This window comes from Aulonocara sp. 'chitande type north' Nkhata Bay, linkage group LG7, assembly GCF_057382095.1.
Source record: "Aulonocara sp. 'chitande type north' Nkhata Bay isolate Kocher_YH1m ecotype deep benthic linkage group LG7, A_spYH_male_GT1.1, whole genome shotgun sequence".
NCBI lineage: Eukaryota > Metazoa > Chordata > Actinopteri > Cichliformes > Cichlidae > Aulonocara > Aulonocara sp. 'chitande type north' Nkhata Bay.
Genome location: NC_141350.1, coordinates 16,196 through 30,492, shown reverse-complemented (window position 1 = coordinate 30,492; position 14,297 = coordinate 16,196). Strand labels below are relative to the sequence as shown.

At 41.3% G+C, this 14,297-nt stretch overlaps 3 protein-coding genes across 3 annotated transcripts in view; all 3 read left to right on the top strand.

Annotated features, from left to right (window-relative positions):
- LOC147324185 (uncharacterized) overlaps positions 1–877 on the top strand; it is a 2,262-nt gene extending 1,385 nt beyond the window's left edge. The window contains exon 2 of the mRNA XM_086302448.1: positions 815–877. Within this exon, the coding sequence (XP_086158574.1) occupies positions 815–877 (63 nt within the window). The remainder of the gene's footprint in view (positions 1–814) is intronic.
- Positions 878–3,498: 2,621 nt separating this feature from the next.
- Positions 3,499–6,433, top strand: LOC147324184 (uncharacterized). Its single transcript, XM_086297815.1, has one exon. The coding sequence runs from the start codon at positions 3,851–3,853 to the stop codon at positions 4,880–4,882; it is 1,032 nt and encodes a 343-aa protein (XP_086153941.1). The 5' UTR covers positions 3,499–3,850; the 3' UTR covers positions 4,883–6,433.
- Positions 6,434–10,929: 4,496 nt separating this feature from the next.
- Positions 10,930–12,703, top strand: LOC147324183 (uncharacterized). Its single transcript, XM_086297816.1, has one exon. It carries the CDS (start codon positions 11,280–11,282, stop codon positions 12,309–12,311), a length of 1,032 nt encoding a protein of 343 aa, XP_086153942.1. The 5' UTR covers positions 10,930–11,279; the 3' UTR covers positions 12,312–12,703.
- The last annotated feature ends 1,594 nt before the right edge of the window (positions 12,704–14,297 follow it).

The following is a 14,297-nucleotide window of genomic DNA, read 5'->3' as shown; positions in this document are numbered from 1 at the left end:
TACTGTTATTAAATTAAATAAAGAGGCAAACCTCTGAATCAACATTAAGATTTAAGAGATGGCTAGACCGTGGTAGAAAACTGAGAACAGGTCACAGTTTTTTGGCTTTTTTAGGTTGTAATTTGTACTCACGCTGCTGCTTGGCTAAAGTGGCAGCTAACAGAAAAGGAAATGCTGGAAACAGGCTGAAGATGAGTCGGGGAATCTGTCATAGAGCAAGAATATGTCTACAATTCTAAGATGATCTGTCCCACTGGAGGTCAAACACAGTTCGTCTCATTCACAGGAGGTTTAGGCTGAGTTCTGATCTTTCTTGCTCAAGCCATTTTTACTCTGTGGTAATCCATCAGTATGGTCTGTGTGGTTGCAGGATTTAGCTGGTGGGCTTAGTGGTTTATATTCACTGTGAGGTATGAATACACATGTGACGTGACACACAGCACAACACATGGCACACTCTGTTAGGTCTGCGCTTCCACAGGCCCCGCTAATTTAGAAACTTATTCTCATTCACGAAAGCAAGGAAACAAAACGGAACCAGGTTTTACTTGCTAACAAGGGAAGGCTGTACTGACTGACATCCTCTCTAGGTTATCCAAGCTGTATTTGTGCCTATTGTAGTCCAGGATTGCTTCTTGCTTCCAGGCTTCCTCTATTGCCCATCACTGACTGCTGGTTCCCTGTGTGTTGTGCTCAAATGAAGCACATTCCTCCGTTGCTTTGGCATGTGGGAAATTGTCATAGTAGTGCTCCTGAACCTGAGGAGCTTGTTTCTCCAGTCTCAGAACCATCTACTGATGTGGTCCCGACACAGGAGAATCTTGGTCCTCAACGTGAAGAGCTTGACTCTCCTGTCTCAGAGTCCTGCAGGTTTTAGATGTGTCCTTGAACCAACACAGCTGATTCAAATGGCTAAATTACCTCCTCAACATGTCTTGAAGTTCTCCAGGGGGCTGGTAATGAACTAATCATTTGATTCAGGTGTGTTGACCCAGGGTGAGATCTAAAGCCTGCAGGACACCGGCCCTCGAAGCCTGGCGTTGCCTACCCCTGATATAGACAGTGCTTGAAGCAGTTATGACCTTCTTGTAGTGATGGCCAAATGAAGCTTTCCGAAGCACTGAAGCTTGTATTGAAAAACGGTTCATTACTCGAAGCTTTTCAACACAGTCCTCTCCGGTGACATCTGGTGGTGAAAATTTTGAAGAGCAGCTTGAATCTGCAAAATAAAACGGACTGCTCAATCATCGCTGCTCACTCAAGAGTGGAGTTCTCTCTGATATTGGGCCACCGTTCCGTTGCTTTGAACATGTAATTGGTTTTGTTTTCTCGATTGGGGGGCTGAAAAAAATGTAATGCGTATTTGCGTAATACATTTTGATCAATAAACTTTCCCTATTTAAACATGCACTATGGTGTGGCCTTTCTTTGCTCATAACTCCTTGATGTTGGTAAATACAATAAGTGAGCAATATATATAATATACATATGAGAATGCACAGCACATTATGGAGTATGCCCCTGCTGTGAAGTCCTGCCTCCATCTACTTGTCGTTTAATCACTGGACAGCTGGACAGGTTCATACAAAATATTAGATGAGGCCAATTGTCCTATACATATTTTTGACCTAGGGGTGGGATTGATTGTGAACTGGAAAGGGAAAATGCTTAGGGAGCTGAGTACGGCTGCATCGTCACTGATTTGTAGAATCATTTTTGATTCGATACAGGATCCGATTCAATTTGATTGGAATCTGGAAAGTTTTGCCTCAGTCAGAAATATTACAATTCTGATCATTTAACAGTATATATCCATAATTTCGTATCTATTAAAAGAAAGCTGACACATGTGAGACTTAATTAGAGATGTAAACAGAGAGTTATGAAACCTGCAGCTGCAGAAGCCAGCGGAAAAAAAGAGAGGCAAACACAGCGCGGACCCGACGACGCACCAAAATCTGACTCTGACGCGTCGGGTCCGCGCTCTGTGTTCACGTTTGTATGCAGAATCCGTAAACCTGCTCCCAGTTACTGTGTTAGCTGTATGGTGTTTGACGACATGTTGTGAGGTTTAACCTGAGATGCTGGCGTTTCAGGCATAATAACGTTAATTTACAAATCGACACGGGATTTTAATGAATCAATATCACTTTATTCAATTTAGCATGGATTGTAATCAGAAAGGCGATAATCAAAACCCACCCCTAATCAAGAACTTGCAAAGTAAAAACATGCTCAATGTAAGGTAGCCCTTTTGTTATTTACATTTAAAAAGAGGATTAGTGTTACTGTGCGCTGGCTGAGTCTGTTTCTTTTCTTAGAAATAGTTTCTCCTGCCCTGGAGAAAATCCACTTGCATGGAACAGAAGAGGCTGTGGAGTGCAGGAACTACACTGCAAGCTGGTAGATATGCAGGTATTCCTGGGTCCTGCAGACTATCACCTAAAAACAATAAACAAAATGATTTTCTAAACTGTGTAGCAATGTAATGTACGTATAGTGTCAAATACATTTTTGTAGTCTTCATTAGCTTTAATTCACATGGAAGTGTTCCTGAAGTCATATGCTGTAATGATATTTACATTATGAAAACATGATTTTGGACATTTCAAGTTTTTCACTTCGGCAGATAAAATGAATTGAGCAAAATCAACTCAAAATATTCCCACACGCCAGAATGTCCTCTCTTCCTCGCTGGCTCCATATCTGTCAGTGGAATGATCACCTCTTCGCTCTCTGTCACCATCAACACACTCCACGAATCCCGTGGATGATTCACTTCCTTATATCCGTTTGAATCAGGTACCGAAGCAGTTACGTGCGTAATGAAGCTTCGGACGTCACTGGTCACGTGACTTTTGCCAAACGAAGCAAGCCTCGACACAGTGCTTCTGAACCAGTGTGTTGTTTTTTTCGACACACGCTCCGGAGCGTCAGCTTCAAGCGGGCCATCACTACCTTCTTGCCATATTGGCAGAATAAATGACCTGGAAGCTGTTGCACTGTCTGCACCTGTAAACTCCAGGACACGTTTACAAACAATTTTCGTTGTTAATTGCGCTGCAGCTGCAGGTTAGGGTGGAGTTACTGTATGTGTGTGTGTTTACAAGTAGTTTTAAACCTTGTGATCCACAAAACAGCATAACAGTAAAAGAAGAATTGACTGCGTTACAGTCAGTGCGGGAGCGGCGGCTTTGCTCGTGCGCGATTCATTTGCAGTTTGGACGCACGTGAACATCTCCTGCCCTGACAGCGGCTGGAGGAGGACTATCCTCCGCCTGTGAGCGCTTTGGCACGAGCGAGGTGCCCACGGCAGCACCCGCTGCTTGTTGAGAGTAAGAGCAACAAGCGCTTTCACGTCAAAAGTCGTCATAAATAAGCCTCCAATAACACCAGAAAAAGCCGCCAGATTTGTCGCAAGTCGCTTTTTAGAAAAAAAAAAAAACGACGCTAAGGGGGGTTTGAAAACTCCCTAAATATAGCGACAAAATCGCTAAGTTGGAAACACTGTTTGGAGTGTTTTCAGGGTATTTAAAAAAAATTCAAAACAAAACCGTGCGTCACAATGGGTATTCTCTGAGTATGCGCAGAATTACGCACAGCTGTCATGTGATCCTGTGATGAAACAAAGGATCAAAGGCTCAAAGAGCGCTGACGTCAAATTCGCTGCCACAAAAGTCTATAAATAGCCCCTCTTCACCTTTGCAAACACAGTTTTACTTGGAACATTTTCAGAAACAGCGAGTTGTGTTTAGCAAACCAGAAACCTTTCAGAAAGGGACTATTTTAAAGTTAAATAATTAAGCACACGTATTTTTCTTTCGACACGTTGCATTAAGCTTTTAAAGAAATGTCACGAGAAATAGTCAATAATTCACAGTCTGACAGAGCGATTCCAGCGGAATCAAACGAACTATATGGGTTAGTGGAGAGAGAAATATCGTATAGAGACCTTCAAATGAAAATACAAGAACAAATTAGTACGATCCACCGTGATGTCAAGGCAGAGTTAGAGAGACTTGAGCACCAAGTGGGAGAAGCTCACCACAAAATAACAAAAAAAGAAGAGATAATAGAAAAACAGAATAGAGAAATAGATCACAAGACTGAACAAATAATTGAGCTGAAAAAAGAAATATGTGTTCTTCAGCGTCGGGTGAGACAGGCTCTGGATGAAAAACAGTCAAGGGTGGATTCTCTGGAGGCTAAATTGCAGGAACAGGTTAACACCGTTCAAATGATGCACCGTGACTTTCTGGAAAAGGAAGAATATCTCCTTAGACAGAACAGCAGCATTGCTGCTCAGTTGTCACTTATTGAAAGGGAGAGAGACGAACTCAAGAAAACTTTAGAGCCTCTTGAGTACCAAGAACAACAGTCACAGGTGGAATCTCTGGAGGCTCTGCAGCTGGAGAATTTTGCTCCTGAACCTGAGGAGCTTTTTTTTCCTGCCTTGGAACCACCTGTGGTCCTGACACAGGAGAATTTTGCTCCTGAACCCGAGGAGCTTTTTTTTCCTGCCTTGGAACCACCTGTGGTCCTGACACAGGAGAATTTTGCTCCTGAACCCGAGGAGCTTTTTTTTCCTGCTTTGGAACCACCTCCTGACGTGGTTCCGACACAGGAGAATCTTGGTCTTCAACCTGAGGAGCTTGATTCTCCTGTCTCAGAACCATCTCCTGACGTGGCTCCGACTAGTGGTTCATGGCGTCATGGTGCCAAACGCCTACTTAAAATAGGTTTAGGTGTTGCCGCAGTAGGCCTTATTATAGCTGCGGGTTACTGGGGCTTTTCAGTGCTTAACAGTGATTGCCTATTTAACTCTGTCTATGGCCTCGTTGAGCCATATTGCCACCTTGGTGATCGATTAGTCCCTTTTTAAAGACTAGTAATGATGGACTGCTTTTCATCCACAGTCCAGAAAACCATACGTTGTTCATATCAGACAACATAAGCAACATTTAGCTAACTTGTGCTCTCATTTTTCTTTTCTTTTGCCTCTCACCCCCCAACCAGTCGCGACAGATGGCTGCCCCTTCCTGAGCCTGGTTCTGTCAAAGGTTTCTTCCTGTTTAAAGGGAGTTTTTCCTTTCCACCGTGCCTAGTGCTTGCTCACAGGGGATCATTTGATTGTTGGGGTTTAATTTGTTAAAAAACATAACAAATTAGGTGAGGGGTTCACATAATAGAGAGCACAACAAAAACTACAAATTTTTTAAAAATTTGTTAGTTGCAAATCAAAATAAAGACAACAGTTTCTGAAAAACATCTCTTACGGCTCTGTTTATTTGCTTAAATGAACACTTGTATTTTTTGTCATAGAAGAATATACATTGTCTTAAGTATTTAATAATTTTAAATTTAGCCCTGCGCTGCATGAGATAAACTGAGATGAGATAACGTGGAGCCAGTGTGTTACTCACAGAATCACAGATTTACTCACATTTACTGACAGTGGATTGTCTGATTGTTCTGTGGGGTCTTTGCAGTATTCAGCCCCTTCCGGTGACTGTTGTTGTGACTGCAGGTAACATTTGGACAAAAGTCTTATGACTCCATTTTTAGGGTTTAATTAGGTTAAATATTTAACGAGTCAATTCGAGAATTCAAGACATATTTATCACTAAAATGATAGGTGAGAGCAGACGGAGGGGGAGTACATGTTTGTTTCTTCTTTTTACATTTCAGAGAAAACTAATCGGTGTAAGATATAACAACAGACGTCACTCACACATCAGAGTCCTTTTACATATTTTAATAATGGAAAATCTCTATTTTCATTGTTTGTTAAGTGCACACACTGCATGAGGTCACATATTTATAAGCATTTTTGGTTTGTTCCACAGTTTTCAGGAACCTGTTCAGTGCATCCCAGATCATGTTCTGTTGCTCTCGAGTGTTCACACAGAGTACACATGCTTAACCTTGACCTTAACAATTAACAGCCTTGTCCCTGATGCTGAAATTTAAAAAAAAAAAAAAAAAGTAAGTTTCATCAATGATATGGTGAAAAAAAATCTGAACTTTATCACCTTTTGATCTGAAAAGTTACTGGTAATATATAACCTAACTTCCCCAGAAGCTGGTAAAGAAGTTGGACTCACTAGGAATAAACACAGCCCACTGCTGTTCACCCTGCTAACACATGACTGATAGAATCCACACAAACTCTGTTCAGGTGACAAATCTTTTCTAGTTTATTTAGCGACTGCTGTGTCTTGTGCTTGTACAAAGACGTGTTCTGTGTTTGAACTGCCTAGGGTAGAGCAAGCTTTGTAAGTCAGTGCAGCCTCACTATGCTGCCCTCACGACACGTGACCATGTGAAGCTAGACAGCTAGCGAACAAAATAGAGGAGATCTTCCTTGGAGTTCTCGATTTGTTTTGTTTTGCTTTTTGTTGTTTTTTGTAAATGTGCATATGTTTCTATATAATGTTAAAGGATTAGTTTGGACCTTTAGAAGTCTGGTTCTGTAAAATAGTGCAGTGTCACCACGCATAATTTAGACTAGTCGCTTGACTGCAGAAACATGACTATGATCTCTTAGAAATTTATAGATATCTAAATTTTGATCATTTGGAGTTAAAGCAGACTTGTAAATATCCAAAGTAACCCTTTGGGTCTTAAAAAAGATGCTTCACCACCATGTATTAAAACACAAATACACACACACAAACGCAAGCCCCGTTTGATTCCTCTTCATTTACCAGGGACACTGTTCTGTACTTCTGCCTGGTTACTGGTTTGGGCTTAGATGCAGCAGGGTATGCATTGCATAATGATGAAGTCTAAATTAACAGTTAGATAAGATAAGATAACTCTTTGTAAATGTTCATTTTTATGCAGTCAAATGGAAAAAAGTGGTCAAAATAGTTTATATTTTACTTGTCATTGGAAAGAGTTTGTGCAATACTGCAGAATGTTATCTAGCACAATTTTGTAAAATACATATTTTACTGATTTGTTTGTGTTTTATTACTTCCATACAATTGTGTTTTGAGGTATTTTTAGAAAAATGAAAGTATTAATTACATTTGAGCAAACAATGAATATTGTAATGAGTGGTAGTGATAAATACAATGTGTATGTAGGTTAAGTTCATTGCTAATAAAAATGAAGTGTAAGATGTTTAACTACATTGCTGTCTGTGTTATTGATGAAGTCCTAAATTATCACCTTTAAAGTGGTTGTGCTAATAACATCATGTGCAGTAAGACAAGCATGGAGAAAAGCTCTGACTGGGAGAGGCTGTGAACAAATGACATAGAATAGAATAATCCTTGAATTGTCCCACAAGGGGAAATTTGGATGTAACAGTAGCAAGAAAGACACATGTACGAACAAACAGTACACAAGACACAGAACTGAAACACACACAATTTTTACATATTTACCTTAAGAACAATGCTTACCAAAAACAAAGTACTGTACTGTTATTAAATTAAATAAAGAGGCAAACCTCTGAATCAACATTAAGATTTAAGAGATGGCTAGACCGTGGTAGAAAACTGAGAACAGGTCACAGTTTTTTGGCTTTTTTAGGTTGTAATTTGTACTCACGCTGCTGCTTGGCTAAAGTGGCAGCTAACAGAAAAGGAAATGCTGGAAACAGGCTGAAGATGAGTCGGGGAATCTGTCATAGAGCAAGAATATGTCTACAATTCTAAGATGATCTGTCCCACTGGAGGTCAAACACAGTTCGTCTCATTCACAGGAGGTTTAGGCTGAGTTCTGATCTTTCTTGCTCAAGCCATTTTTACTCTGTGGTAATCCATCAGTATGGTCTGTGTGGTTGCAGGATTTAGCTGGTGGGCTTAGTGGTTTATATTCACTGTGAGGTATGAATACACATGTGACGTGACACACAGCACAACACATGGCACACTCTGTTAGGTCTGCGCTTCCACAGGCCCCGCTAATTTAGAAACTTATTCTCATTCACGAAAGCAAGGAAACAAAACGGAACCAGGTTTTACTTGCTAACAAGGGAAGGCTGTACTGACTGACATCCTCTCTAGGTTATCCAAGCTGTATTTGTGCCTATTGTAGTCCAGGATTGCTTCTTGCTTCCAGGCTTCCTCTATTGCCCATCACTGACTGCTGGTTCCCTGTGTGTTGTGCTCAAATGAAGCACATTCCTCCGTTGCTTTGGCATGTGGGAAATTGTCATAGTAGTGCTCCTGAACCTGAGGAGCTTGTTTCTCCAGTCTCAGAACCATCTACTGATGTGGTCCCGACACAGGAGAATCTTGGTCCTCAACGTGAAGAGCTTGACTCTCCTGTCTCAGAGTCCTGCAGGTTTTAGATGTGTCCTTGAACCAACACAGCTGATTCAAATGGCTAAATTACCTCCTCAACATGTCTTGAAGTTCTCCAGGGGGCTGGTAATGAACTAATCATTTGATTCAGGTGTGTTGACCCAGGGTGAGATCTAAAGCCTGCAGGACACCGGCCCTCGAAGCCTGGCGTTGCCTACCCCTGATATAGACAGTGCTTGAAGCAGTTATGACCTTCTTGTAGTGATGGCCAAATGAAGCTTTCCGAAGCACTGAAGCTTGTATTGAAAAACGGTTCATTACTCGAAGCTTTTCAACACAGTCCTCTCCGGTGACATCTGGTGGTGAAAATTTTGAAGAGCAGCTTGAATCTGCAAAATAAAACGGACTGCTCAATCATCGCTGCTCACTCAAGAGTGGAGTTCTCTCTGATATTGGGCCACCGTTCCGTTGCTTTGAACATGTAATTGGTTTTGTTTTCTCGATTGGGGGGCTGAAAAAAATGTAATGCGTATTTGCGTAATACATTTTGATCAATAAACTTTCCCTATTTAAACATGCACTATGGTGTGGCCTTTCTTTGCTCATAACTCCTTGATGTTGGTAAATACAATAAGTGAGCAATATATATAATATACATATGAGAATGCACAGCACATTATGGAGTATGCCCCTGCTGTGAAGTCCTGCCTCCATCTACTTGTCGTTTAATCACTGGACAGCTGGACAGGTTCATACAAAATATTAGATGAGGCCAATTGTCCTATACATATTTTTGACCTAGGGGTGGGATTGATTGTGAACTGGAAAGGGAAAATGCTTAGGGAGCTGAGTACGGCTGCATCGTCACTGATTTGTAGAATCATTTTTGATTCGATACAGGATCCGATTCAATTTGATTGGAATCTGGAAAGTTTTGCCTCAGTCAGAAATATTACAATTCTGATCATTTAACAGTATATATCCATAATTTCGTATCTATTAAAAGAAAGCTGACACATGTGAGACTTAATTAGAGATGTAAACAGAGAGTTATGAAACCTGCAGCTGCAGAAGCCAGCGGAAAAAAAGAGAGGCAAACACAGCGCGGACCCGACGACGCACCAAAATCTGACTCTGACGCGTCGGGTCCGCGCTCTGTGTTCACGTTTGTATGCAGAATCCGTAAACCTGCTCCCAGTTACTGTGTTAGCTGTATGGTGTTTGACGACATGTTGTGAGGTTTAACCTGAGATGCTGGCGTTTCAGGCATAATAACGTTAATTTACAAATCGACACGGGATTTTAATGAATCAATATCACTTTATTCAATTTAGCATGGATTGTAATCAGAAAGGCGATAATCAAAACCCACCCCTAATCAAGAACTTGCAAAGTAAAAACATGCTCTATGTCAGGTAGCCCTTTTGTTATTTACATTTAAAAAGAGGATTAGTGTTACTGTGCGCTGGCTGAGTCTGTTTCTTTTCTTAGAAATAGTTTCTCCTGCCCTGGAGAAAATCCACTTGCATGGAACAGAAGAGGCTGTGGAGTGCAGGAACTACACTGCAAGCTGGTAGATATGCAGGTATTCCTGGGTCCTGCAGACTATCACCTAAAAACAATAAACAAAATGATTTTCTAAACTGTGTAGCAATGTAATGTACGTATAGTGTCAAATACATTTTTGTAGTCTTCATTAGCTTTAATTCACATGGAAGTGTTCCTGAAGTCATATGCTGTAATGATATTTACATTATGAAAACATGATTTTGGACATTTCAAGTTTTTCACTTCGGCAGATAAAATGAATTGAGCAAAATCAACTCAAAATATTCCCACACGCCAGAATGTCCTCTCTTCCTCGCTGGCTCCATATCTGTCAGTGGAATGATCACCTCTTCGCTCTCTGTCACCATCAACACACTCCACGAATCCCGTGGATGATTCACTTCCTTATATCCGTTTGAATCAGGTACCGAAGCAGTTACGTGCGTAATGAAGCTTCGGACGTCACTGGTCACGTGACTTTTGCCAAACGAAGCAAGCCTCGACACAGTGCTTCTGAACCAGTGTGTTGTTTTTTTCGACACACGCTCCGGAGCGTCAGCTTCAAGCGGGCCATCACTACCTTCTTGCCATATTGGCAGAATAAATGACCTGGAAGCTGTTGCACTGTCTGCACCTGTAAACTCCAGGACACGTTTACAAACAATTTTCGTTGTTAATTGCGCTGCAGCTGCAGGTTAGGGTGGAGTTACTGTATGTGTGTGTGTTTACAAGTAGTTTTAAACCTTGTGATCCACAAAACAGCATAACAGTAAAAGAAGAATTGACTGCGTTACAGTCAGTGCGGGAGCGGCGGCTTTGCTCGTGCGCGATTCATTTGCAGTTTGGACGCACGTGAACATCTCCTGCCCTGACAGCGGCTGGAGGAGGACTATCCTCCGCCTGTGAGCGCTTTGGCACGAGCGAGGTGCCCACGGCAGCACCCGCTGCTTGTTGAGAGTAAGAGCAACAAGCGCTTTCACGTCAAAAGTCGTCATAAATAAGCCTCCAATAACACCAGAAAAAGCCGCCAGATTTGTCGCAAGTCGCTTTTTAGAAAAAAAAAAAAAACGACGCTAAGGGGGGTTTGAAAACTCCCTAAATATAGCGACAAAATCGCTAAGTTGGAAACACTGTTTGGAGTGTTTTCAGGGTATTTAAAAAAAATTCAAAACAAAACCGTGCGTCACAATGGGTATTCTCTGAGTATGCGCAGAATTACGCACAGCTGTCATGTGATCCTGTGATGAAACAAAGGATCAAAGGCTCAAAGAGCGCTGACGTCAAATTCGCTGCCACAAAAGTCTATAAATAGCCCCTCTTCACCTTTGCAAACACAGTTTTACTTGGAACATTTTCAGAAACAGCGAGTTGTGTTTAGCAAACCAGAAACCTTTCAGAAAGGGACTATTTTAAAGTTAAATAATTAAGCACACGTATTTTTCTTTCGACACGTTGCATTAAGCTTTTAAAGAAATGTCACGAGAAATAGTCAATAATTCACAGTCTGACAGAGCGATTCCAGCGGAATCAAACGAACTATATGGGTTAGTGGAGAGAGAAATATCGTATAGAGACCTTCAAATGAAAATACAAGAACAAATTAGTACGATCCACCGTGATGTCAAGGCAGAGTTAGAGAGACTTGAGCACCAAGTGGGAGAAGCTCACCACAAAATAACAAAAAAAGAAGAGATAATAGAAAAACAGAATAGAGAAATAGATCACAAGACTGAACAAATAATTGAGCTGAAAAAAGAAATATGTGTTCTTCAGCGTCGGGTGAGACAGGCTCTGGATGAAAAACAGTCAAGGGTGGATTCTCTGGAGGCTAAATTGCAGGAACAGGTTAACACCGTTCAAATGATGCACCGTGACTTTCTGGAAAAGGAAGAATATCTCCTTAGACAGAACAGCAGCATTGCTGCTCAGTTGTCACTTATTGAAAGGGAGAGAGACGAACTCAAGAAAACTTTAGAGCCTCTTGAGTACCAAGAACAACAGTCACAGGTGGAATCTCTGGAGGCTCTGCAGCTGGAGAATTTTGCTCCTGAACCTGAGGAGCTTTTTTTTCCTGCCTTGGAACCACCTGTGGTCCTGACACAGGAGAATTTTGCTCCTGAACCCGAGGAGCTTTTTTTTCCTGCCTTGGAACCACCTGTGGTCCTGACACAGGAGAATTTTGCTCCTGAACCCGAGGAGCTTTTTTTTCCTGCTTTGGAACCACCTCCTGACGTGGTTCCGACACAGGAGAATCTTGGTCTTCAACCTGAGGAGCTTGATTCTCCTGTCTCAGAACCATCTCCTGACGTGGCTCCGACTAGTGGTTCATGGCGTCATGGTGCCAAACGCCTACTTAAAATAGGTTTAGGTGTTGCCGCAGTAGGCCTTATTATAGCTGCGGGTTACTGGGGCTTTTCAGTGCTTAACAGTGATTGCCTATTTAACTCTGTCTATGGCCTCGTTGAGCCATATTGCCACCTTGGTGATCGATTAGTCCCTTTTTAAAGACTAGTAATGATGGACTGCTTTTCATCCACAGTCCAGAAAACCATACGTTGTTCATATCAGACAACATAAGCAACATTTAGCTAACTTGTGCTCTCATTTTTCTTTTCTTTTGCCTCTCACCCCCCAACCAGTCGCGACAGATGGCTGCCCCTTCCTGAGCCTGGTTCTGTCAAAGGTTTCTTCCTGTTTAAAGGGAGTTTTTCCTTTCCACCGTGCCTAGTGCTTGCTCACAGGGGATCATTTGATTGTTGGGGTTTAATTTGTTAAAAAACATAACAAATTAGGTGAGGGGTTCACATAATAGAGAGCACAACAAAAACTACAAATTTTTTAAAAATTTGTTAGTTGCAAATCAAAATAAAGACAACAGTTTCTGAAAAACATCTCTTACGGCTCTGTTTATTTGCTTAAATGAACACTTGTATTTTTTGTCATAGAAGAATATACATTGTCTTAAGTATTTAATAATTTTAAATTTAGCCCTGCGCTGCATGAGATAAACTGAGATGAGATAAACACAGACGGCTGTCGAGGCCTGGCGAGGGAAAGTTCCTCTTCAACCTCCAAACTGAACCCAGTTTGTTACTCGCAGCATCGCAAAATTAGACACAGCAATTTCTTAGAGTCTGGTTTAAGTCCTGAAATGACATCTCCTTACCTGTCACGATTCTGGGTCAGTTTGACCCAGTATTTTGAGTTGTTATGTTTTGGTGTGTTTTTGCATTATGGATAGTTTTCTTATTCTCTTGTGGTGCTTTTGTTGGTTATGATGATGATGATTATTAATCTATGTTTTAGTTCTTCTTGTTTAGGGATTAGTTCTTAGGTTTTGTGTTCTCATGTTTTTTGCTGGTTTAGTTCAGTGTCTAGTCTGTCTCTCTCTGTCCGTGTCTTAGTTTAGTGTGTATTGTTTCCTGTTTTATTTTGAAGGATTGTGTCTTATGTCAGTGTGTCCAGCTTCGATCCCCTGACTCGTTAGCCCCAATCTCTCCCAGCTGTGTCTCCCTCCTGTTTTCCATTCCCTGATTACTTCCCTGTGTATATTAGCCCTGTGTTTGCCCTTGCTCAGTGCTGCATCGTACCGTCGGATTATGCCTTTGTGTTTTATACTGTGTTCAGTATTTTCGTGTTCACTACCCTTGTTCAGTTCATGTTTTAATTTCTCCAGCAATAAAGCTGAGGTTTTGAGTTACAATTCTGTGTTTGAGTCCTGCATTTGGATCCTCATCTCCGCCTGCCCGCACACAGAGCCCTGTATTTAAAATCCAACTCTTACCTGAACTCTGCTGCCTTTCTGTCTCTCTCGCTGCTTTGTAACGCACCATCCCCCTTTTGACATTAGATAATGGTACATCAAACCTGCACTGCAGAGAGGTTGGCATGACAGGAAGTCGAGATGATAACGATAGACCAGCCTTCAAACTAAGACGCGTGATGTATAAAAGTCTTTCTACTGAGTAAAGGACAGTTTGAGTTTCCTGCTGGCACCATGCACTGTCTTCACAAGTTTCTTCTTTGTTTTCTACCATGTCTACAAGGCATCAGTGTGAACATCAAATATATCTGATTTATCTTACGGCTGTAAACGGCACACTAACTTTATCATCTTCTTTTTTTTTTTTAATTTACCAGAGTTTTCAACAGGAATTATTCATGGAACAAAAGCTCCGGACAACTCGATACCCTACATGGGATCAGTTCAGAATAACAAGGGTCAACATGTCTGTGGAGAATTCCTCATCACTGAAGACTTTGTGCTCACTGCTGCACACTGTGACCGGTTGTGAGTTAGATTTCCTGTTCATGAAGTTCATCCAAAAACAAACTTTTTCAAACTTGTGTTTATTGATCAGATCACTCTAAGTTATTGATAAGGCAGATGTTATTTCGAGGGAAAATAAAACACAATTAAGTGCAATAGCATCAAATAAAAATGACCTTTGACTTCTGACAGCCGTTGGTTACAGCAATGCTGACATTAAC